The sequence below is a fragment of the Vulpes lagopus genome, chromosome X, assembly GCF_018345385.1.
Source record: "Vulpes lagopus strain Blue_001 chromosome X, ASM1834538v1, whole genome shotgun sequence".
Taxonomy (NCBI): Eukaryota; Metazoa; Chordata; class Mammalia; order Carnivora; family Canidae; genus Vulpes; species Vulpes lagopus.
In genome coordinates, this window is record NC_054848.1 from 17,762,995 (window position 1) to 17,788,128 (window position 25,134).

At 47.9% G+C, this 25,134-nt stretch overlaps 1 protein-coding gene across 1 annotated transcript in view; it reads left to right on the forward strand.

The window, feature by feature from the left end:
* The first annotated feature begins 7,221 nt into the window (after nucleotides 1-7,221).
* Nucleotides 7,222-25,134, forward strand: part of SMS (spermine synthase) — a 53,758-nt gene continuing 35,845 nt past the window's right edge. Inside the window, exon 1 of the mRNA XM_041741737.1 lies at nucleotides 7,222-7,604. Within this exon, the coding sequence (XP_041597671.1) occupies nucleotides 7,556-7,604 (49 nt within the window). The 5' untranslated portion in view covers nucleotides 7,222-7,555. The remainder of the gene's footprint in view (nucleotides 7,605-25,134) is intronic.

The following is a 25,134-nucleotide window of genomic DNA, read 5'->3' on the forward strand; positions in this document are numbered from 1 at the left end:
AAAAAAGACGTGTTTAAAAATTTAAAAAAGGGCAGCCCCGGTGGCCCAGCGGTTTAGTGCTGCCTTCAGCCTGGGATGTGATCCTGGAGACCGGGATCGAGTCCCCACGTCGGGCTCCCTGCATGGAGCCTGCTTCTCCCTCTGCCTGCGTCTCTGCCTCTCTCTCTCATGAATAAATTAAACCTTTAAAAATTAAAATAAAAAATAAAAAAATAAAAAGGTCAGCAGGAACACAGATGAAGATTATGACTGGCACTCAGTGTGCTGGCTTGACATGTCTTAAGGAAAACCTCTCTTGTCATTTACTTTTCTTGAATCATTGTCCAGAGAGTTCTGCCAACAAATGTTTAGAGGCCTTGGCCTGGGCTGTCGACTGCCTGGAACCCTGGGGGGTGGGAATGTGAGTCAAACGACGGGGAACAGAGTGGGGAAATTGCACGGGTTGCCTGTAAGCCTCATCTCCCTTCCCCAACATCAGTACTCAGAGAACCTGGTCTCTGCGTGGAGTCCTTCGGGGTGTCAAGCAGGATATTCTCTTCCTCAGTTCCTTTCAAAGACACAGATGTTGAAGTCCTACTGTGTGCAGGCGCCATGCCAAGCACTGGGAGCAGAGAGGTGAACAACCAGGCATCCCAAAGGAGCATGGTGCCAAAAGTAGACTGTGCCATAATAACCATAGCAACACCCTCCTGGTCGCCGCGACCTCCCATTTACTGACTACTCACTATGTGCCACATATTGCCCCCTGTGCTGGTCACATAGTCACTCATTTAATGGCCACAACAGCTCTGTGAGGTGGGGACTATTCCTCGATCATTTTCCAGAGGTGGGGAAGGAGGCACAGAGAACTCAAGGGACCTGTTTGTTGACTGTCACATAGCCCAGAGGATGTGGGCTAGCAACTCACCCCAGAAACTGTCTGGGGGAGCTAGGCAATAGCTCCAGAGAGGCAGAACGTCCTCTCAAGTACAGTCACGCCCTGACAGGGAGCGGGCACAGCTTGGCGGGGGGGGGGGGGGGGCACTCCTACCCCTTGGCCTCCAGGAGCTGTACCAGCAGGCCCTGCGCTCGGGGACAGCGCCTCGACCGTGTGGGCAGCCCTACTGGGGAGCCACCCTCGGGCTTCCAGTCTTGGCCTTACCATTTTCTAGCCCTTGAACCTCTTCATGCCTCAGTTAACTTGTTGGTAAAATAGGGATAATGACACCTACTTCTCAGAGCTATTCTAATGATTAAGTAAGTTAGCATTTGAGGCTGAAGAAGGCTTTTCTCTGGGAAAACCACAACCATGAGGATGGTTTCCCAGCAGCCTTCAATTTTGCTTTTTCATAAATACCTCACTTCAAATTCCATCCCGCCGGGCATGTACTTGAAATGTGCTTCAGGTAATGAAGTTCATTTAAAAATTCCTTTACAGGGACACCTGGGTGGCTCAGTGGGTAAAGTGTCTGGCTTCAGCTCAGGTCATGATCACGGGGCCCTGGGATCGAGCCGCTCTTTGGGTTCTCTGCTCAGCAGGGAATCTGCTTCTCCCTTTGCCTCTGTACTATCTCTCTCTCTCAAATAAATAAAGAAAAAACATATTTTAAGATCTTCTTTATTTATTCATGAGAGACACAGAGAAAGGGGCAAAGACCTAGGCAGAGGGAGAAGCAGGCTCCCTGTGAGGAGCCCGATGCAGAACTCGATCCCCTGACTGGGATCATGCCCTGAGCCAAAGGCAGATGCTCAACCCCTGAGCCACCAAAGTGTCCTAAATAAAGAAAATCAAACAGTGTATGTTCTCATTCATTTGGGGAATATAAATAATAGTGAAAGGGAATACAAGGGAAGGGAGAAGAAATGGGTAGGAAATATCAGAAAGGGAGACAGAACATAAAGACTCCTAACTCTGGGAAACGAACTAGGGGTGGTGGAAGGGGAGGAGGGCGGGGGGTGGGGGGGAATGGGTGACGGGCACTGAGGGGGGCACTTGACGGGATGAGCACTGGGTGTTATTCTGCATGTTGGCAAATTGAACACCAATAAAAAATAAATTTATTATAAAAAAAAGATTTTATTTATTCATGTGAGACAGAGAGAGAGAGGCAGAGACACAGGCAGAGGGAGAAGCAGGCTCCCTGTGGAGAGCCCGATCCGGGACTCAATCCCAGGCCCCCAGGTTCATACCCTGAGCCGAAGGGAGACACTCAACCATCCAAGCGTTCCCCCTAAGAAAGAAAATCTTAAAAAAATTCCTTTACAGCACGGCTGCCTGGCTGGGCCAGTCAGAAGAGTTGGCAGCTCTTGATCTCAGGATCTTCAGTCTAAGTCCCACATTGGGCATGGAGCCTACTTCAAACAAACAAATTTAAAGCATTTCTTTTTTTTAAAAAGATTTTATTTATTTATTCATGAGAGACACAAAGAGAGAGAGAGGCAGGGACACAGGCAGAGGGAGAAGCAGGCTCCATGCAGGCAGCCCGACGTGGGACTCGATCCCAGGGCTCCAGGATCACGCTCTGGGCCGAAGGCGGCGCTAAACCACTGAGCCACCCCAGGTTGCCCTAAAACACTTCTGTATAGCTTTACATGACAAAATTGTTTTGACTCTAAGTCTTTTTTTTTTAACTGAGGTAAAATTTACATAACATAGAATTAGCTATTTTACAGGGAAAATTTCACCAGCACTTAGTACATTTAGAGTGTTGGGCAACCACCATCTGCATCTAATTCCAAGACATTGTCATCACCCCAAAAAGAAACCCCATACGCATTAATCAGTCACATCTTCCCCTCACACAGTAGCCTGATTTCTACTCCATGGAGTTGCCTGTTCTGGACATTTCAAATGCAATCATATAACATTTGTCCTTTTGTCTGGCTTCTTGTACTTAGCATAATGTTTTTGAGGTTCATTTATGTTGTAGCATGAGTTAGTATGGATTCCTTTTTATGGCTGAATAATATTTTGTTTATCCATTCATTTATCAATAGAAATTTGGTTGTTCCTACTTCTTGGCGATTGTAAATACAATTGTGTACAAGTTTTTGGTTGGACCCTGTTTTCCATTCTTTGAGGTACATACCCAAGAGTGGAATTGCTGGGTCATATCGTAGCTGGATGTTTAGGTTTTTGAGGACTCGTCAAACTTTTCCAGAGCAGCTGCACCATTTTGCATTTCCACCAGCAATCTCACCATATCCTTGCTGAAACTTGTTACTTTCTGGCTTTCAAAATTTATTCACTTATATCAGAGCTAGCCTTGTGGGTGTGGAGTTGTATCTGCTGTGGTTCACACTGCTTTTTAGCTTTGCAGTGGCACACCTGGTTTTACATTGGAATCTCCAGGGTTTTTATTTTTTTTTGTAAAAATCCCATTGTGTGGTCTGCACCTCTGTCAGCAGCTTTCAAAGCTCCCGAGGTGATTCCAGTAATCAGGCAAAGTTGAGAATCACTGTGTCGAAGATTCCAGGATGCTCTCGGTTACACGGTCTTTTTAATCAGAAATTCAGATCATGTTTAACTTACTGGGCCAGGCCCACATTTATCTGAAAACCGGCGGGGGAGTGATAACAGATTTCTGTCAGCCATTCCAAACCTAATAGCTAAGGCCAGGTTTTTGTTTTTGTTTTGTTTTGTTTAAAAGAAAGGAAGTGATTTCACCACAGCTGCACACAGGGGGCAGGGAGGCAGGGTATCTCCAAGGGTCCCAAGTGAACTGCTGAAAACAGAAAAAAAGAAAAGGCTCCTGGCTTCGGTGGCAGGTGCAGCTGCTGAGGGCTGCTGGTCCCCACTCTGCCCCCCACCTCCGTTCACAAGGAAAGTCTGGAAAAGCAGCACCGGTGGTGGCCACTGGGTTCTTACACCGGGAGAGGTTTCCAGTTAGCACCCTGCTTCTCTGCCACCACCTTCCGCTCTCTAACAGACAGCCTTTTACCACTTTCTTTCCTTTTTTTTTTTTTTCCTTTTACCATTTTCAACTTCCTTCTTCCCACTAGGTAGTTACTTTTGCTAACTGAGCTGGACAAACTGTGTAGCTATACCTCTGAGTTTATAAAGATTTTATTTAAAAAAAAGATTTTATTTATTTGAGAGAGAGATTGAGAGAGAGAGAGAGAGCAGGGGGAGGAACAGAGGGAGAGGAACAAGCAGACTCCGAGCTGAGCACAGAGCCCAACGTGGGGCTCCATCTAATGCCCCTGAGATCACAACCTGAGCCAAAATTGAGTCAACTGCTCAATCGATTGAGCCACATAGGCGCCCCTATTCCTCTGAGTTTACAAAAACTCTGTTGCAGACGTTCAAGTTGGCCTGACCGTGAAGAAGCAGGTGGGCCCATGTGAGGGTGAGCCTTGGATAAGAGTAATACCTGACACAAGTAGCATTTTGCTATAGAGGATCACCTCTGGTTCTTCACTCTAAGCACTGACTGCATGTTATTGTCACAATTGTTACCACCTTCCAGCCACCCTCCCACCCCCTGGAGCACACCTGGTGTGGAACTCGGACGGCGGGGAGCCGTGTGGGCCTGTCACACGAGGACTGGGCCTGTGGCAGGGGCTTTAGGGGAGCTTTTAAGGAGGCCAGCTGTTCTCTGGACTGGAGGTAATTCCATGATTGGGGCCCTTGGTAGGTCTTATCATCGGGCAGCAGGGAAGACGAAGACAGGACAAAGGCTGTGAAGGGTAAAGAAGCAGCAGTCGCTCATATGAGCCAGGATCCGGGGATGTGTGGGGACTTCTGTGGTTTGGACAAGGTTCGCTTGTTCTCCGTGTTCAGACGGGATTACAGAGTGGTCTTGTTTTGGTCTTGTCCCATCCCGGTCACAGAGTGGCCTTGTCTGATGTTGGTGTTCTGGGTAATTATTTATGTTCAACGGAAGACTGTCTGGCCAGTTCCCAGATGGCAGGGGCTGCTTTTCTGTCTCAGGCCTCACTTTTGGCCAAGAGCAGACAAGGTCAGGCCAGAGGATATGAATCCATGAATATCCACATTTTCACCTTTGCCAAGATTCTGTTGATTAGGAGGTTGTTTCAAGAGTGCAGGCTGTGGTTTGGTAAATTTCTCTTGCTTTTCTATGGTGGGATAGGTTGCTGAATTGGCTGGTGTGACAAAAGCTGCTCAGGATACACCGGTCAACTGTACCACATGCAATTCCCACAAACAAAATGATTATTCATCCTGTAACACGCCTTGAAGCCAGGGACGTAGATTATAAAACCTAGACAATGAGAACACATTCTAGCATCCCAATAGGTACTCACAGCCCAGTTGGAAGTGTTTATCTTTTAAAAGATTTTATGTATTTATTCATGAGAGACACAGGGAGAGAGAGAGAGAGAGAGAGAGAGAGAGAGAGGCAGAGACACAGGCAGAGGGAGAAGCTGGCTCCCTGCAGGGAGCCCGAGGTGATCCTGGGTCCCCAGGATCACACCCGGGATCACACACCAGGAAGGTGGCGTTAAACCGCTGAGCCACAGTGGTTGAGCTCTGCCTTTGGCTCAGGGCCTGATCCTGGAGTCCCATGTCGGGCTCCCTGCATGGAGCCTGCTTCTCCCTCTGCTTGTGTCTCTGCCTCTCTCTCTGTCTCTCATGAATAAATACATAAAATCCTAAAAAAAAAAAAACCAACTGCTGAGCCACGCAGGCTGCCCTGGAGGTGTTTAAAGAAGCCTCAAGGCTTCAAGCCCATGACCTACCTTTAACAATCTTGCCAGGATTGTGTCATTAGTAGGTAATACGCTACATTGCAAACATCTTTACAACTCCTAAAATCACCTCAACAATGTGCGCTGCATTTCGGGGCCTAGTTATCTCTGATATTGTGCTATGTCAGGAAGCATTTTTGTTAAAGTCCAGTTCTGTTACGGCTGGCTATCTGATTAGCTAATGGCAAAGCATCTCAAGGAATTCCATCTCTATTTTCCACCTTGCAGAAGCAAGGCCGGGGCACTTAGGCTGGCCACTGCTGGCTGCACGCAGGCCCCATGCTGCTGAGCAGGACCGGCTACATCATTTGCAGGCTCAGTGCAAAATGAAAACATGGGGTCCCTTGTTCAAAACTGTGAAGAGTTTCAAGAAAGTGAGAGCAGAGAAACCAAGTATAGGGCCATTCTGGGTGCGAGGCCCTGTGCCAGTGCACGCATCACAGGTTCTAGAGGCCCACCCTGCTGCGGCATGACAAGAGGTACACCTGAGACCTCTGGAGTCCTACTGTCCATGCTGCGTGGCAAGGGACAACTGTGTCGCCCTGACCTGACTCCAGCGGAGGAGAAGCATTGGAGATTATTCCTGGACAAAAGCAGGAGCTGTATGCAGTCTAAGGGACAGAGGCTGAAAGGCTGAGATAACAGAAGAGCTCGGGAACTCGAGGATCTGGGAATCCCAGGAGAAAGGAAAACACTGAGGGCAACAAACAGGTGGCTGTGGGTAGGAAAAGATGAATGCAAGTCCTGAAAAGGAGATCCAGTTCTTAACGGGATGGTCTGTTAAGAGAACACTAGTGAAGACGTTGCCCAGTTTTTGTGAAAGGGTGAAAGACTCAGGAAAACAGCCACCAGGGATTGCTCTTGGGAGAGGTGGGTTTCCTGCCAGGTTCTTCATGCTTTTTGGGGGGCACGGAAGTTCCCTCCTTTAGCCTCGGTCCAGCCATTCGGGCACTTCCCGCGGAGCTTGGGGACGCGGGAGCCGCACCAAAGACCGATGGGAGGATGGAAGCGTCTGCCTCGTGGCCCTGTCGGTGGAAGGGAGGGGGCTCAGTGCGCCCTCCTGTTCTGTCCTGTGCCACGTCGCGTTGCAGACCAGCCGGACACCCAAAGTGAAAGGCAAGCCCACGGCGGGAGGGGCCAGCGCCGCGAACAGGGGATCAGCGGTGCGGGGGCCCTGGGGATGCCGCAGTTCCCCAAATGCACAGCGGCAGCCTTGCCCTCCTCCCACTCGCTTCTCCACCCTTCCCGTTTCTCACGCAAACGTGGGTAACTGAAATACCCAAGACGTTTTCGTTGGGCGCTGGAATGCGAGCCGACCGTCGCTAATAATAATGGCAACGATTCTAAAGGGCTCAAGTGGAGCGTTTGAAGAGTCAGGGGAAGGGCGGCAGCACTTTCCGAGTACGGGTGGATCGCGGCGTTAGACTTGGCCAGGAAAGCAGAGGGGCCTTGGCTGGGGGGATGGTCTGGGGAAGTGCAGGGGGTGGGCCCCCCGGAAGTCGCGCTGCGCTGTTCAAACCTAAGGTGACCTAACGGATGGCGGGAGCGCCCGCCGATCCCGGGCGCGGGAGCGGCCATTGGTGACGCACGCCGGGGAGCTGGGCGCCCACGCCTCCAGCGCTGCCTGCCCGAGGCCCCACAGCCTGCGCGCCGAGGTCGGGGCGGCGGGCGTCCTCGCTTCCTCCCTCCCGGAGGCGGGCCCGGCCCCGCCCCCGCGCCCCGGAGCGCTCCCGCGGCCCCTCCCACCTCCTCGCCCGGCCGCCCCGCGCGCCGCACTCCCCGCCGGCCGCAGCCCGACGCGCCGCGCGGCCCCCCGTCTCCCGCGGCCGCCTGCCCCAGGCATGGCCCAGGGCCTCGCCTCACTATGGCAGCAGCACGGCACAGCACGCTCGACTTCAAGCTCGGCGCCAGAGGTGAGGGCGCGCGGCCGCCACCTGCCCGGCCGCCCCCGCCGCCCGCCGGGCTGGGGCCAGCGGGGACCGGGCGGGGCGCGCGCCGCGGGCCGAACAATGCGGACGGCCCGCGCGGCCCCGGCGTCCCCGCGGCCGCAGCGCCGAGCGCGCACCGGCGGCCGGGGCGGAGGCCGCGCCCGGGCTCCCGCCGCAGCGCCGGGCCTGGAGGGGCCGCCGCCCGCCCCGGCCCCCCGGCGGCGCCGCCCTTCGAGGCCCGGGTCGCCCACCCGCGCCCCGTGCGGGCGTGGGCGCCCCTGCCAGGGTCCCCTTGGCGCCGCGCGGCTCGGGAGGGCCCCCCCCCGCGTCGGCGGAGCCCCTTAGGGCGGCGGTGCCGGGGCGGGGGGCGTGCGCCGCGCGGGGCCGCCCGCGTGACCTTTTCCTGTTCGCGGAGGCGGGTAAATTCCCTCCAGCCCGGGGCGGGGGCTCCCCTCGTGGGAGCGGGGCTGGGGCAGGACCGTGCGGCGCTGGCCGCATTCCTGGCCGGCTGCGTAGGAGCCGGGTCCCGCCGAAGGGGACGGGAAAGGAAGCGGCGATGGGGGGGTGAAGTCTGGGCGCGGGAACTCCAGCTCCCCGACCCCTGGAGGCTCGGAACACAGGCCACCCAGGGGGCTGGGAGGTGGCCCCGAGCGGCAGTTACGAACGGGAAGGGCTTCTGCAGGCTTTTCTCTGCGGGTTTCCAACGTGGGGGGAGGGGAAGCGCTGCCCCCCCGCTTTCTGGTGGCTCTGAAACCTTGAAGTGCTGCAGCCTGGAATCTGCGCTTCCCGTACCTCGCACTTGGGACGGCGCCTCTGATCTGGCCTTTTCACCGTTTTCCTCGAGTGGAATGGATCAGCCTTTTCTGTTCCCACGTAAAACCTGCACTTTCTCACTTTCTCTTCGCCTTTTGTGAAATTCTGAAAACTCATTTTGCATTTTCGCCCCCAAGCTGAGAGGCCCTCCGAAGGCAAAGATTTAATAAAAACAAAACTTTGAGGATTCGAAGCAAGACCGGGGTTTTTGCGTCTTGTCTTTCTCCATTGCCTCCGCATGGGACTTTGGCCTTCTGTCTCCACCTGAGTATTATCCTCCCGGTGGTTAAAAAAAAAAAAAAAAAAAAAAAAAGGTGGGGTGGGGGAAGGACGGCGCACACTTCATAAAGCTTAACGTTTATATGTATATTTTTTAAGGTTTATGCACGAGAGAGGCAGAGACACAGGCAGAGGAAGAAGCAAGCTCCATGTGGGATTCGTTTCCTAGACCCCGGGATCACGCCCTGAGCCAAAGGCAGATGCTCAACCGCTGAGCCACCCAGGCGCCCCCGCCCCCCCGCTTTTTTTTTTCTTAAGATTTTATTGGCTTAATGTTAATATTAAGGGACTTGCCGTAAAACACTACAATGTTCTTAAGTAATGTCAGTGTATTCCGTGGTTGGGAAGGGACTTGGACAAAACAAAGCACTTTTGAGTTCCCATGTTTTTTAGTTGAGGTTAGAGACGAGATGACTGGGAGAGTCAGGAGATAAAATGGTGATTGGGGCGTGCAGATAGTGTTGGGTGTGAGGTGGCTAAGGTTTTGTTGAGGAATTACCCTGCCAATTTCAGGGATTAGTGGTTAGTGAAGGTTCTTGCATACTCAATTCAGAGGTGAGGAGGGTGTGGCTTGAGGAAGAGCTACTGAGTCAGGGTCCCTCAGCTAGGAGGGGCCTCTAGGAAGGGTCCCTGGTGGTAAGCAGGTGTGAACACTGACCTGTACTTATTGAACGTGGGTTTTCTAGGCTCTACGGAGGGTGATTTCGGGATGAGGCTGGATGATTCTGGCACTTACTCAGCTTGTGTCGGTGCCTGAAGCCTTAAACAGCTTTCAGCTTAATTCAGGTGTGGTATGTTGAAGTGATGGCTCACAACAGGCTTCTGTGTTCTTGAAAAAGTCAGGGGAACCTTCACTTTATGGAAGTGAGAGAGCTTTATTTCTTAACATGCTTTTTAAAAGATTTTTTAATTTATTTGATAGAGAGTGCACAAGCCTGGGGGTGGGAGAGCACAGGGAGAGGGAGAAGCAGGAAGACCCACACGTGGTTCCATCCCGGGACCCTAAGATCATGATCTGAGCCAAAGGGGGACGCTTAACCGACTGAGCTACCCAGGTGCTCCTAATCTTTCTTTCTTTCTTTTTTTATATTTTTTTAAATTAAGTAATCTCTTTGCCCAGCACAGGGCTTGAACTCAGGACCTGGAGATCAAGAGTCACATGCTCTAGGGACTGAGAGAACTTTAACACTTGGGGCTGACCCTGGCTCGAGAGGGAGAGAACCACAGACGCACAGTTTAGAAGGAAGCAGGAGAAGCTGGCAGGTTCTAAGCTGGCAAGGTGTGGAAGCGGCATATAAATAATTTAGTTGTGCAAGGAGAAAATAAAATTAAAAAAATTTCCCAGCCAATTATCCTTCAGTCTCAGCCTGTTGATCTTAAAGATGAGAAAATTTTGATGGCGAGCTGAAGAACATTTTAGGAAGAAATAATAAGGAGGGGGATGTGAATATATTCATCTTTGTTAGTTCTTAAGCCCCTACAAAAGTGTTTTGGGAGGAAGACCACTCTGATTCTTATTGTGTTTCCCCATCACTTAATTTGGGGGAGACCTGTCACCCTTGCCATCCATCAGTAGGTGTCTACACTTGGAAAACGAGAGGATCTGGCTAGATTGGGATCTTGTAAATTCTTTTAATTTTCAGTGAGGGGCACTTGGTGAGAAATCTACCACCTGTGTGTGAGGTCTCCAAAAACATTTATTTTAATTGATAATAATGAGTCAAAAGGCATTAGTCTTGGCATGGTGAGTCCTGGATGTGACTCAAGGGTGAGTCAAATGCCTGTGGAGCCTGGATTCATGTTCTTTTTCCCATTTGTCAGTAATCCTTCCTAATGCTCCAGTTCCATGATGTGATTTTAATGGAATTAAACTTGAACCACTTAGTTATTATGATGCGATTCCATGTAACTTAGCAGTGCAAGCCAGCTAGTACCCAGCAGCCACCGGGCCACTAAGGGCAATTATAGGTTGGGCCTGGTGGTGCCTGTTTCGTGTTGTGGCTGATGATGTAACTCAGGAAATTTTGATTTTTGTTAAAAAACAAAACCTCATCTCTGGACTGGTGGAGGACACATGATTTGTTCCTAGTCTGAGACTCTAGGCAGCAAGCGGGCTGCATACACAGACGTGAGTGGGGTACGCTTGGCCTCTGCCTGCCCTGTCTCCAGTCTCAAGCCAGCTCTCAAAAGCTCTAGCAGTTTTCCTCTCTCCATGTCTCATTTCTTCCCCTGGGCTGGGAGTATCCTCATAGGCAGACCTCCAGAGTCTGTATCCTGGACACAGTTCTGGAACATCATAGACGTTTGATAAGTGCTGGTTAAGATGGACCTGATGATGTTACGGTCAAGATGGAAAGCTAGTTCAAGTGCCCTGGGGAAAACAAGGCACACGTTTAGGAGTCCTGTGTGAGGAAACCTGCCTGATGCTGTTATGTTCTTCGGGTTGTGGACCACTCATCTATAGTTTACATGGGGAAATGAAGTGACTTACGTTAGTCCAATTCAGAAAGTTTTATAACAAAGATCTTGTTTAAAAAATAAAGAACAGGGTTGCCTGGGTGGCTCAGCGGTTGAGCGCCTGCCCTCGGCTCAGGGCGTGATCCCGGGGTCCTGGGATTGAGTCCCACGTCGGGCTCCCCGCATGGAGCCTGCTTCTCGCGCTTCCTGTGTCTTTGTGTCTCTCATGAATCAATAAAATCTTAAAAAAAAAAAAAATAAAGAACAGAAGGCTACTTGAGTAGGGCTTAGCCAGAAAGGTTTAGGAGAGGGGTTCTTATTTTGTACCTTTGACCTTCATCAAGGAAGACTGGAGCCCCTCTTAGAGTAAGAATTTTACTTTTTTTGGTGTGGGGAGGGGAAGAGGGAGAGAAATTTAAGCAGGCTCCACACCCAGGGGCCGATCTCACAACCGTGAGATCCTGCCTGACCTGAGTCGAAATCAGACTTAACTGGCTGAGCCCCCCCCAAGCGCCTCTCAGTGTAAGAATTTTAAATGCATAAAGTAAGCACATTATTTTAAGATACAATTTCAGAATTAAAATCCAAGATAATGTAGCATAGTAGTAATATGTGCTTCTTCAGTAGCACATTTAATATACATTCTAGCATCAGGCCTAATAACTTCCATAATTTCGAAGCAGAGCTGAGAAAATCGTATTTTAGCTGTGATGTGAGAAAAAGCTGTGGTTTTATTGGTGACGATGGCCACCATCGTTGATGTGTGGTTTTACAAGCATAACTGAAGAAAATGCTAAGTTTTAATGAGTGAAAATAAGGATGTGTATTTTTTTCCCCCCATCGGAGTTCACAGACCCCTGGATTGTATCCACTGGCCCTGGGGAGTCCATGGACCCCTAGTTCAGACCCCCTACAAACTGGGGAGGGAAAGGAGGGGGCCAGTTCTGTATATTGTTTCTTTCAGGCTGAGTAGGTTTCCACTCAAGCCCACACTGTAAGCAAATGTCCCTGGTTCCTCTTCAAGACAGACATCTCTTTGAAAACATAAAAGCCGGTATTTATTAGTTGCCTCCTGGGCTAGGCATTGCCCTAAGCGCATTACACGTTATTTTACGTAATCCTCACAACAACCCTGTGGTAGGTCCTGTTATCCCCATTTTAAAGATGAATAAATAGGCCCATTGAAGCTTTTCACCTTATAAATGGGGTAGCTGGGATTCAAAGCTCTGTCTATTTGATTCCAAGGCCTTTGTTAATTCCACGACTGTGAAGCCTCTTAGTTTAAGGCAGTGATTCTCAAAGACCCTCTCCCTTCCTCCCCCTTCCTGGGGACATTTTATGGTTATCGCAAGTGGGGAGGCACTGCTAGTATTTTGTAGGTCAGGGGTGCTCGCTCAACATCCTCCGTGCACAGGACAGCCCCCCCCCCGCCCCCCCGCAGCGTTGACAGCCCCAGATGTCAACAGTGCTGGGGCAGAGAATCCCTGATGGAAGTTCTAGCTAGGCCGTTGCTATAATGCACATGACAGATCATCAGCAAAATTTCCACGGTTCTTTTAGGAAGTCTCCATTAGGTATAAATCAGTAGTTTGAGGGGGAGGGTGGGCTTTACCTTCCTCCAGGGTATGTCCTGGGGTCGGTTAGGAGCAGAGGGCTCGGCCAGTACTTCCTGCTCTGCTGAGCCTGGGACTTCAGATGATTCTGATGACCCTCCCTCCCTCCCAGATTTCCCGAGCCTTCCGCCCGTCCTCAGAGCTTCCACTCTTTCCGTGTGTTTGTTGAGCGAGCTGCTTTCTGGTAGAAGCATATTGTCTTTGTGTGATTCATAGCTATAAGCACAAAACCTAAGAAATCCAGTTTTAATTGCTTCTAGTGTTTTGGTTCTAGAGGAGAAGCAGCTTTCCCCTTTGTCTCAGCATTAGCATCCCTTGTCCAAACACTTTATCTACCTTTGTGATAACAACACCCCCGCCCCCACACTCTCGCTTTAACAATGAAGCCTGAAGGGGGCTGATGACTGGGAAGGGGGAAATGCGTGCTTGGGTCCTTTTCTAGGTTGACTGAAGTCTGGGCTGGGGGAGTTTCTGGAATTTGCATTTTTAACCGGCTTCCTCCCAGTAATTCTGATGCTAAGTGAATCTGAGAATCACTATAATAGGATCCTCACTAAAAACAAAAACCCCTTGTACCAGGAACGTGGGGCACCCCCTAACCCCAGGCACCAGTCAGCAGAGCATTAAGTCCTGTGGATTGGGCCTGCTATGCTCTCGGTTTCTTTGCTCACCTTTTTCCTGGCTACACTTCTTGGCCAGAGTTTCCCAGTCTGTCTCCATTTTGGGGAAGGGCTCGGATCACCACTAACTCAACGGATTCCTGTCCCTTTTCTCATTTAAAAAGCCCCCTGTGTGTCCTCATCACCATGTGGATAAAGTAGAAACTCCTTGTCAGCTCTTCCTGGGGCCATCTCAACCCAGCCATCCCTCCCCCAGCACACATTTTGAGTCTCACACTCCCTGTGCTTCCAAGTAGCTGGGAGGCACCCAGGCACAGAATTTAACAGCTCTGGGGAAGGCATTTTTCGTCCTTTAGGTATTCTCTCATACTTGAATGCTGTTTGCAAATGTTTTATGGACTGCTTGGGGGAGGTCTCAATGGAATCTCCCTGCATTTGGCACACTCTTTTGCTTTGTTTTTTTTTTTTTTTTTTTAACTCTCTTTCCCTTCAACTCTGCAAAAGATTCTTAATTGCACTAATCAAGCTCTATTTGACTCCAGGCTGAGTAATTGCACATTGCTGGGAATTAGTTTTGTGAGCTTGCCATTAAAAAATTGTATAAAGCATAATGAATCTTTTTAGAGTGTAGTTCCAAGGCTACACTCATTTCTTTAAACCTGTAGAGGTAGTGTGCGGTAAAATGAGCTTGTGCTTTATCTCAAGAAGCCTCATCTAGTTATTTGGTCATTCTCTGTCGTTACTTTAAGTGCTGTGCAAGGGATAACAGCTGTTGAAGAAATTGACTCCATCATCCAGGCATTAGGAACAGTCTCCACCCCAGCTAATGAGAGAGGTGCATTTTCAAGTAATCTGAAGCCCTGCATGTGACATTTCTTCGGGATAGCATTTTCCAATTTACTAATCAGCTTCTAGACCCTTTGCCGTGTGTGTGTTGAGGTGGGAAAGGTGCTTTTAGGGTGGTTAAAATTAAAGACGAGATAGAAAATGTATATATCGTGTGTGGCAAAAATTTAATATTTTTAACGAACAGCAAGCCAGAAGGTCTTATGAATAGATACTAGTATGCCATTAAAAACAAAGTCCTGTGATTAGGTAATGTAAAAAAGAAAAAAACCTATAAGCTGCCTAGAAGTATAAAGTTGTCCCACGTAACAAGGAGAGAAGCAAATTGGAAACTGAGAAAGACTTAAGGTATCGATATTCAGAGCATGAGGAACTCGTCTACCCAAATGGAAGGTTTTGCAGTGGAGGAGTTACCGGTTTCGAGATCTTTGCATCTTCATTGTGTCATGAAATGGGCTGTATCTGAGTGGCGACTCAGGCCTTTGTTACCTCCTTGGGAGACACAATCTCAGAGTTAGGAAAAGTTAGAGCTGTGGGTGTCAGGCTTTGTACTCGGGTACGATTTGGAATGACAGGCTTTGTAATTTGACTTGAGACCCACAGGGTCATACTAATCCTTGGCAGGTAAGGATCAGTTAGAAAGTTACTGGGCTGTGGTTGGGCATCTGTTTTTGTATATGTGCTGCCGAAGCGAGCACTGGGCGTCTGTTTTTGCAACCATGTACAGTAGAGCTGTTAGTGAGTTGAGTTTCTGGAGTCCAGCATCGCCCCGCACTTGTAACCCAGGCCTGCCCCTGTGTGCTGCCGCGCCAGCCACCATTTCATGGGAGTTTACTTCCAGGCTCAGTTCTTTTGAAGAGTCAGGAAACCTCCTCAATTGAATCTTGAAACCAAGTATGTAAACCATTGCACAAATGCTCTTTGAAACCCTTACAACTAGGCACTTATCCAGACCCCAGGAAAAACCACTCTGGGGCCCCACGTTGTGGTGGGCCTGGATCTCATTAAACTGATACTGTCATCTGTGTTCCGGAAGGAGCCACTGAGCTAGTGACCATGCTTGGGATCAGACGCGTGTTGGTGTTAAGCAGCAAACCCAAAAGGAGCTGCTAAGAACCGGTAGCATCTTCTAGATGACCCTCGGGTAGTTTCACATGCGCCTTAATTTCTCCCTCTGCGTAAAGGTGCTAATGATACCAAAATCCCACACACTGTGTTGTTGGGTGGGATGTCCAATAAAATGTTTGGAAGACTGTCAAATGATACATAAAACACTTAACACTAATTGCAATACTTAGGGCTGAGTACTTTGAGATTGTGCCAGTGGATAAAGATGCTCAGTTATAAAGAGGTGTGAATTTAACTGACTGAAAGATAAGGAAAGTTCTGCTGGCAAAAGTAGAGGCAGAAAATAATGCTTTGGCATGTGATTTGAAGGTTGGTTTTTATTTAGAGGAGCTCTTTAAGTGAAAGCAGAATTTTTTTTAAGGTTTTATTTATTTATTCCTGAGGGACACAGAGAAGCAGAGACATAGACAGAGGGAGAAGCAGGCTCCTCAGGGAGTGCGATGTGGGACTCGATCCCCAGATCAGGATCATGCCCTGAGCCAAAGGCAGACACCCAACTGCTGAGCCACCCAGGTGTCCCGAAAGCAGAATTTTTAGGGAGCACTTTGAGTTTTAAGATATGTGTTTGTGTTGCCTGACTCCACTTTCCCTAGAATAGAAATTTCTCCAGTGAAAGCCCTGAAAATGTATAGGATGCTGTTATATTTAAGACCAAGTCATCTCTGGTGCCTGAGTGGGCTCAGTCCGTTAAGTGTCTGCCTTTGGTTCTGTCCGGTCATGATCCCAGGGTCTTGGGATCAAGCCCCGTGTTTGGGAGCCTGTTTCTCCTTCTCCCTGCCACTCTGGCTGCCAGTACTCTCTGTCAGATAAGTAAATCAATGAATAAAATCTTAAAAAAAAAAAAAAGACCATGTCATCTCATCCAAAGGACTGCAGGTCAGAGTGGTTAAGCAAACTGTGATATGCTGGTGGACATTCTGAATTTCTAGAGGTGACTGTAAAATGAATATATCTTAAATTTGGTACAGCAGGGAATGCTTTTCTTTTTTTAATGGAAACGATGTATAATAGTTTCAGATATACAATGTAATGATTTTGTATTTGTTAAACACTGAAATGATCACCAACAGTCCAGGTAACATCTATTACCATGTAGTTACAAGGTTTTTTGTTTTTGTTTTTTACAAGGCTTTTTTTTATGAGAACTTCCTTTTTTAAAGATTTTTTTTTTCCTTTTTTAAAGATTTTTAAAAAATGTATTCATGAGAGACATCGAGAGGCAGAGACCCAGGCAGAGGGAGAAGCAGGCTCCATGCAGGGAGCCTGACATGGGACTCGATCCCAGGTCTCCAGGATCACGCCCTAGACTGAAGGTGGCGCTAAACCGCCGAGCCACCCGGGCTGCCCTTGATGAGAACTTTCAAGGTCTACTCTTAGCAACGTTCAAATACACAATACAGTATTAACTAGAGTCACCATGCTGTGCATTACATCTCCATGACTTATGCCACCTTTTTTTTCTTACAGAGTGTTTTTCGGGGCCAGTGCCATGGATCACGCTTTGGGAAACAGTAATGGTGTAGGTTTTATAAACGATCTAACACTGACTCTTTGAACTGTGTATTGCTGCTGCAGAGTGGCCTGGCTGGTTCTAGAGTTCAGAGAAGGAAGAGGGTCCTGGGCCTAAGTGTTTGATGTTCCTAAGTGGGGTTTGTCTAGGTTGTAGAGGAAAGGGCTTAATATTAATTTACACCCCTTGGTATGAGATGCAAGAATTTATAGGACTACTTTTTTTAAGGCATTTTGTGAATGTCATTTTTTTTTTTAAGATTTTATTTATTTATTCATGAGAGACACAGCGGTGGACACAAAGGCAGAGGGAGAAAGCAGGCTCCCTGTGGGGAGCCCCATGAGAACCTATCCCAGGGTCATGACCTGAGCCAAAGGCAGACACTTAAAGGCTGAGCCACCCAGGTGCCCTAGCTGTAGGTTTTTTATGCTCCTTACCAAGTTGTGGAAGTTCCCCTCTATTACTGGTTTTCTGTGTGTTTTTATTTTGAGTGGGTGTTGGATTTTGTCAAATACTTTTTCTGTATCAATTAATATGTAAGTTTTCTTTAATCTAAAAATATGATGGGCCCCATTGATTTTTCTTTTGTTTTAATATTGAACCAGTCTTACAAATCTGGAATAAATCCCATTTGATCATAGTATGTAATTATTTTTGTTTATTGCTGAATTCTTATTTGGTAAGGATTTGCAAAGGATTTTCATGCTTATATATTCATGAGGGATACTGGTCTGTACATTTCTCTGTGAATTGTCTCTGGTTTTGGTATTAGGATAATGGTTTCATAAAATGAATTAGGCATTCCTTTTTTGTTTTCTGCTAGAGATTTTGTATAGAATTGGTGTTATTCTTTAAATGTAGAACTCTCCAGTAGATAGAACTCTCCAGTGAAACCCATCTGGCCCTCAAGATTGCTATTTGGGAGTTTTTATTTTTTTATTTTTAAATTTTTAAAATATTTTATTTATTCATTCATGAGAGACAGAGAGGCAGAGACACAGACACAGGCAGAGGGAGAAGCAGGCTCCATGCAGGGAGTGACTCGATCCCGGGACTCCAGGATCACGCCCGAAGGCAGGCGCCAAACCGCTGAGCCACCCAGGGATCCCTGTTTTGGGAATTTTTAATTTACAGATTCAATTTCTTTGATAGTTAAATAGGGCTATTCAGATTACTTCATTGGTGAGTTGCCGTAGTTTGTATTTTTTGAGGAATTGGCCCTTTTCCTTTTTAAGTTGCAAAATTTGTGTAGAGTTGTTTGTAGGATTCCTTTATTATCCTTTTGGTGTCTATAGGTCTATAATGCTCTCTCTTGTTCTGTTCCTAGTCCTGGCAATCTGTGTCTTCTCTCCTTTTTTTTTTTTCCCTTGTCAGTCTTGCCTAGAGATTGTCATTTTTATTTATCTTAACAAAGAAATAGCTTTTTGTTTAGTTGATTTCTTTTTTCTTCCTCTATGGTTTTTCTCTTTTTATAATTTCATTGATGTCTCCTGTTAGCCTTATTCCTTTCCTTCTGCTTACTTCGGTTTTATTTTTCTCTTTGTCTAGGTTCTTGGAGTGGGAGCATAAATTAGCAATTTGTGACTTTAAAATGGTGACCGGTACAGCTTCTCCATCGTCTGCTAATGTTACTTCTATGTTTTCCTTAAAATGCAGGGGTCATAGTTACATAGGTTATTAGCTGTTATTCACAGTCCCTGCCCCCGCATTTAATAAGATTGCTAACTTGAATGAAGGAAGTATTCCTCAGATTATTCTAGTCTCAAATTCTAAGACTGTCCCTTCTGGAAATTCAGGTTGTAGAATTCCAGCTGAGTGCCCCTATGCCTATTGATTAGGAATTTAGAGTTGGAAGTGACCTTACAGAGGTAAAAAAAACTTGGACTGCTGGGCCATATTCTGTTCTTCTGGCCTCCTTTGTATGGCCCTGGTGACTGATAGAACCAGAACCGTGATTTGGCCTGCAAATCTTGAAATCTTTACTGTGTGGCTCTTTATAGAAGAAGTTTGTCCACTCATGCCTTCAATTTTTTTTTAAAGATTTTATTCATGTGAGACACAGAGGCAGAGACCTAGGCAGAGGGAGAAGCAGGCTCCCTACAGGGAGCCTGGTGCAGGACTTGATCCCCGGACTCCAGGATCACACCCTGGGCCGAAGGCAGATGCTCAGCCGCTGAGCCACCCAGGCGTCCCTGTCGACTCATGCCTTCAGAACATCTAAGTCCAGTGGATTGCTTTAGAGCCATCTGGAAAAATATTCAAGTACAGATTCCCAGGCCCCCACATGGCCTTTTTCTCATCTGGAATCCATCATCGTACACACTCCTCCCTCTGAACAGGGAGTTTTGACTTGTGTCCTTCGACTTTCATCTCTGTGGCACTTACTTTTCCAGCACTTTCCGGGTGCTTAGTAATCTCCTGGGAGGTTCATTCTGAAGGGCGCAGTTCTGAATGTTGACTTTGCTGAATCTGCCCTGGCCAAAGCTGGAGGAAGAGAACGTGCCGGTGGGGTCATCTCAGGGACAACTCTGATAAAAATGTGATTTTTGACGACCCCAACTCCAAACATTTCTCTGTGGAAATATTATTTCATTGTTGATTTGCAGCCTGGCATGGAGTCTTGAGCACAAACCCTAGAATTGTTTGTAGAAACACAAATGGTTAATAGATCTGACCCTGGAAGGTAGTTTGCCCACCTAAAGTTAGTGGGAAGAGTGCTGGATATTCATGATACTGGTTAAGTTCTCCTGAACAATGAAAGTGACAATCCCATACTTTGTACTTTGGGAGAAAAATCTGGTTTTCTTCTGGGTGGAGCTGAAGGAAACCATTGCCATCTGACCTTGGGCCAGCCCATAACCCGATTTCATCCTGCTGCTTGTGAGATGAAGGGAGGTGGCTGTCGGCAGCTGGGACCCTTTGCACTCACAGTGGACTGTGGATGGCAGTCACGAACTCAAGGGAACGGCTAGTTATTTTTCCTGGTCCAGGTGCCTTAGGTCTTCTCCTGGCCTCCAACCTGACCCTACCAGTCCCCACCTTGCTTATCCCTTTTATGCTGCTGCTGGATCTGGTTTCACCTCATTTCTTGGACTACTTCTGTTGGGTTGAGTATGGTACCCAGAGAGGGGAGCTGGTCTCTTCGTGTCCTCTGCCTTGGTGGTCTTCTGCTTTCTTCCACAGCTCTAGCCAGAGTTTACTGCTTCCTCTTCTGAAAACATGGACCTTGAACCGTGCCTTACATTGCTCAAATGACGCTGGGCAGAGTTCAGGTGGCCAGATGCCTCTCATCTCTCATGGCCAAAATTGGCAATCTTCTCCCCAAGTGAAAGCCAGGCCTTTGCATTGTCTCCCCTCCCTGTGCCTTTCTTTATAACTCATGCTTAGCCTCCCACTGGGCTTGGTCAGGATGTGAGGACTGGAGAGTTAGAGCTCTATGAGCACTCCAAGGGGGGTGCCTCCCTCTCTGGGCTGACTGAGGCTTGTGGGTTGTGGCTGCTTTGAAGACTCTAGTCTTGTGGGGGAAACGAGTTTACCAGGAACAAGAGGGTAGAAGATTGCATTGCTGTTTGGGTTCCAGACTAAAGAGGGCTTAGGATTGTGTCTCATAAATTATATTTTTATGAACCCTTCTTCAGTGTTCTGAGGGGATTGGCTCATGGAGAGACCTAAGTGCTTAGATTCAAGTAGAAGGGGGCTCTGGCCACTTTCCAGTAGGTGTTAGGTGTTGGGAAATGCCTTTCTGACTGTGCTCTTGGAGTGGGGAAGGGAAGGCAGGGCAGCGAAATAATTAGCAACACATTTACAGAACGCCTAGTATACTGTAATGTGGGTTTTAAGAAATAGTCCCTGTGGCTGGTACTGTAAACAGTCCCATGTGGTTTTCCTTAATGCGCACTTGCATGAAAAGAGCTTGGGTGTTATTTCTGTGTTGTGTTGTATGGCTGTCAATCCAACGTCAGTAGGTCTTTTTCTTTCTGTAGCTGATTTTTCCTGGTTTGGTTGTTCTTCTGTATGAACATCAGAAACTGCTCTGGGACGCCTGTGTGGCTCAGTTGGTTAAGCGTGTGACTCTTCATGCTTTCAGCTCAGGTCATGATCTCAGAGTCGTGAGATGTAGCACCACATCTGGCTCTGCGCTGGACATGGACTCTGCTTAGGATTCTCTCTTTCCCTCTCCCCCTCCCCCTTCTCTCGGTCTCACACACTTGCTCTCTCGCTTTTTAGAAAGAAAAAAAAAAACTGCTCTGAAAACAAGCCCTCCAAATTGTTCATTTGGCCCTTTCTGTGTTCTTTGGTGCCATGTCACTGCTATGATTTTTAAATTTATTTATTTATAAAGATTTTACTTATTCATGAGAGACACCGAGACAGAGGCAGAGACAGGAGAAGCAGGCTCCATGCAAGGAGCCTGATATGGGACTTGATCCCAGGAATCTGGGATCACGCCCTGAGCCGAAGGCAGACACTCAACCACTGAGCCATCCCGGCATCCCTGATTTTTAAATGTAAAAGAAATTTTTTTAATTGAGGTGTAATGGACATAAACCATTGGGTTTAGGTGTACAACATGATTTGATATTTGTGTGTCTTGTGAAACCATCACAGGAAGTCTAGTTAAGATCCGTCGCCACACATAGTTAAGTAATTTTTTCCCTTGTGATGAGAACTTTTAAGACCCACTCTCCCAGCAGCTTTCAAATACATGATACACAGCTGTTAACTGTAGTGGCTGCTCTGTACATGGCCATTGTGATTGAACTGAGGCATTGAGACTGGCTGCAGATGTGCATTCGTGGCATGAAAGCCAAGTTCAGTGCCAGGGACAGAGCCTGCACATAGCAGCTGCTCAAACACTTGTTAGTGGTTGACAGGTGGGGAGTGGGGATGGGTAGAAGAGAATGCCCATTGCAGCCCCTTTAACCTGGTGCCTAGGGCCTGGCTTATGGTTGGTTGAAGGGGAGCAACTGACTTCTGGAACTTTTTGTCCCTTTGATTACCTCATAGTAATTGAGAATCTAAAAGTTCAGTGTGTGTGTTGGGATTTTTGGGGACAGATTTATTGAGGTGACTCCTGTGCCACACTCTTCCCTCATTTAAGGTATACAGTTCATACAGGTCAGTAATTTTCATTACATTTGGAGTTGTGTGACCATCACCACAATTTTATTTATTTATTTATTTATTTTTATTTTTTATTTTTTTATTTTTTAAAAGATTTTACTAAGTAATCAATTAATTAATTAATGAGAGACACACACACACAGAGAGGCAGAGACACAGGCAGAGGGAGAAGCAGGTTCCATGCAGGGAGCCTGATGTGGGACTCGATCCCAGGTCTCCAGGATCCCGTCCTTGGCTGAAGGCGGGTGCTAAACAGCTGAGCCACCCAGGGATCCCCTATTTTTATTTTTTAAAAATTTTATTTATTTATTCATGAGATACAGAGAGAGAGAGAGAGGCAGAGACACAGGCAGAGGGAGAAGCAGACTCCTTGCAGGGAGCCCGACACGGGACTCGATTCCAGGATCACACCCTGGGCTGAAGGCAGGTGCCAAACCACTGAGCCACCCAGGGATACCCATCACCACAATTTTAAAACATTTTCATCACTCCAGAAAGAAACCTGTACCCCTTAGCCATCGTTCCCATTCCTCCCAGCCTCTTGTTCCTCCTAGTCCCTGGCATTCAGTAATTTGCTTTTTATGTCTAGGGATTTGCCTTTTCTGGCTATGTCATATAAATGGAATTCTACAACATGTGGTCCTTTGTGACTGGTTTCTTTCACTTAGCATCATGCCATCCATGTTGTAGCAAGTATCAGTACTGCATTCCTTTTGTGGCTGAATAAATAGGTCATGGTATGGATAGACCACATTTTGCTTATCCATTTATAGCTTGATGGACAGTTTGAGTGTTTCCACTTTTTGATTATTGTGAAACCTGCTGCTCTGAACTTTGCTGTTGTCTTGGGTTTTGTGGGATTAATTGTCTTGCAGCTGTTGTAAAAAGAACTGGACGTGGGAAATTGAAGATGAAGCTGTCGGAGTAAGAGAGCCCGAGGAACCACCTGCTTGACCTTCACTTTACTCTCTGGGAATATGTTAGGCTTCTGAATGTCTGAGAAGTCTCCCAATGCACAGACCTTTTGTTAAAATTTAAAGATGAAAAAATTAACAATTTTAAGTGTTAAGCTCCTTTTGCTTGTGAAATATGCTTTCTCTGTATATCACTTGATTGCAGTAATCTAGACTTGCTGCCTATCAACACTGATGTTTTTGATTACATCTAGTGTATTCCAAGTGAGTTCAAATGATGTTCTTACACCCTCAGGCACTTCTGAGCAATAATTTGGGTGAGAGGGAGCCCATAAGGAATGCTGTGCTATTTTGTTACTCTTAGAGCAGTTATGCCAGTGGTGGTGGTGGTAACTGGAACAGATTTTTTAATTTTTTAAATATTTATTTATTTATTCATGAGAGACACCGAGAAAGAGAGGCAGAGATCGAGGCAGAGGGAGAAGCAGGCTCCTTGCAAGGAGCCCAATGTGGAACTCAGTCCTAGACCCCGGGATCACGCCCTGAGCCAAAGGCAGCCGCTCAACCGCTGAGCCACCCAGGCGTCCCTGGAACAGATTTTTTAAAACTTGATATAATTTACATCGAGGAAGTTTTGTGTATACTTCTGAGTTTCGACCAATGTATACAGTCCTGTGACCACCACCACTGTCAAGATTAGGACATCTGGGTGGGTGCTTAAAGCAGATACTTGAATGGCTTCAAACTGTGTTGGAGTCCAGATGTCCCCTTGCTGTGAGTTGCTGGTGTATCTGTTGCCACTCTCCATCAGGGGAGCCCAGCTCTCAGGGAGGAGGGGGTGAGGGGGTGGTCCCTGACCTGGATATCAAGCGGAAGGAGGGGCAGGTGGGGGGTGGGAATCAGGGCACAATCGGACTTTGGGGGGAGAGGGGCTCGGGACTCAAAAGATACCAGGGTCTGTGGAGGAGGGGCGAGCTGGGAGGAGGCCAGCATTGGGCTTCACTCACCGCTTGGGCATGGTGCAGTGATAGGAATGATGGACCTCTTGGTGATGGAATAGCTTGGGCCATCGTGGGGAGAACTAGGAAGCAAGGTAATGGGCCAGGGGCTTGAAGGGGAGGTGTGGAATTTCCAGTCCTAGTTAAAGATATGCTTGGCAAGGATAGAAATTTGTCTTTTAATTTCATGACCCAGATGCTGCCAGAATGTGAGTGAATTGCACTTTCCTGTCCTCTGGGTGTGGGGAGGCCAGTGCAGCTCTGGCCCGGTGGCCCCCGTGGCGGGGCAGGCTGATGGTCCTGCACAAGGGGTGACTGCTGCACACTCTGTCCCAGGTTTCCTTTGCTCAAGTTTGTGAAGTTGGAAAGGAGTGAAATGTGCAAGTTGAGGTCCTCTGTTTTTTTCTGGATGTGGGAGAATTGCTTATTCCCTCAGGGCAGCCGCTACTGGAAATCACCATGTTAAGGAGGTTACTGCATTTTATCCACTACTTGAAATGGAAGAAAGAAGTGGGAATATGTATAACTGAAGCACATTGTGCCCCCCCATTTTTAGATTTTATCTATTCAAGAGAGAGAGAGGCAGAGAAATAGGTAGAGGGAGAAGCAGGCTCCCTCCCTGTGGGGACCCTGATGTGTGGGATGATCCAGAACCCTGGGATCACCCACCCAGGAGCCTGGGATCATGACCTGAGCCAAAGGCAGAAGCTCAACCACTGAGCCACCCAGGAGCCCCTGTTCCCTCCCACCCCCCCCCTTTGGCCCACATTGGGCTACTAAGACTGGGTGTGTGCAGCTACTCCATGGAGCTTAGGCACTCGGGGCTGCCTCCCTTTAAAGAGCACTGGTTATTATTTCTATTTTATTTGTGTGTGTGTGTGGGTGTGTGTGTGTGTGAGAGAGAAGAGAAGAGAAGAGAGCATGAGCAAGGGCAGAGGGAGAGGGAGAAGCAGACGTCCCGCTGAGCAGGGAGCCTGATGTGGGAGTCCATCCCAGGGACCCCTAGGATCATGACCTGAGCCAAAGGCAGGTGCTTAACCCACTGAACCACCCAGGCAGGCCTGGAGTGCTGATTATTATTATTTTTAAAGATTTTATTTATTCATGAGAGACAGAGAGGAAGAGACACAGGCAGAGGGAGAAGCAGGCTCCATGCAGGGCTGCCCTGGAGTGCTGATTAAATGGCAGTACCAGACCACGAGAGATGGAGGGA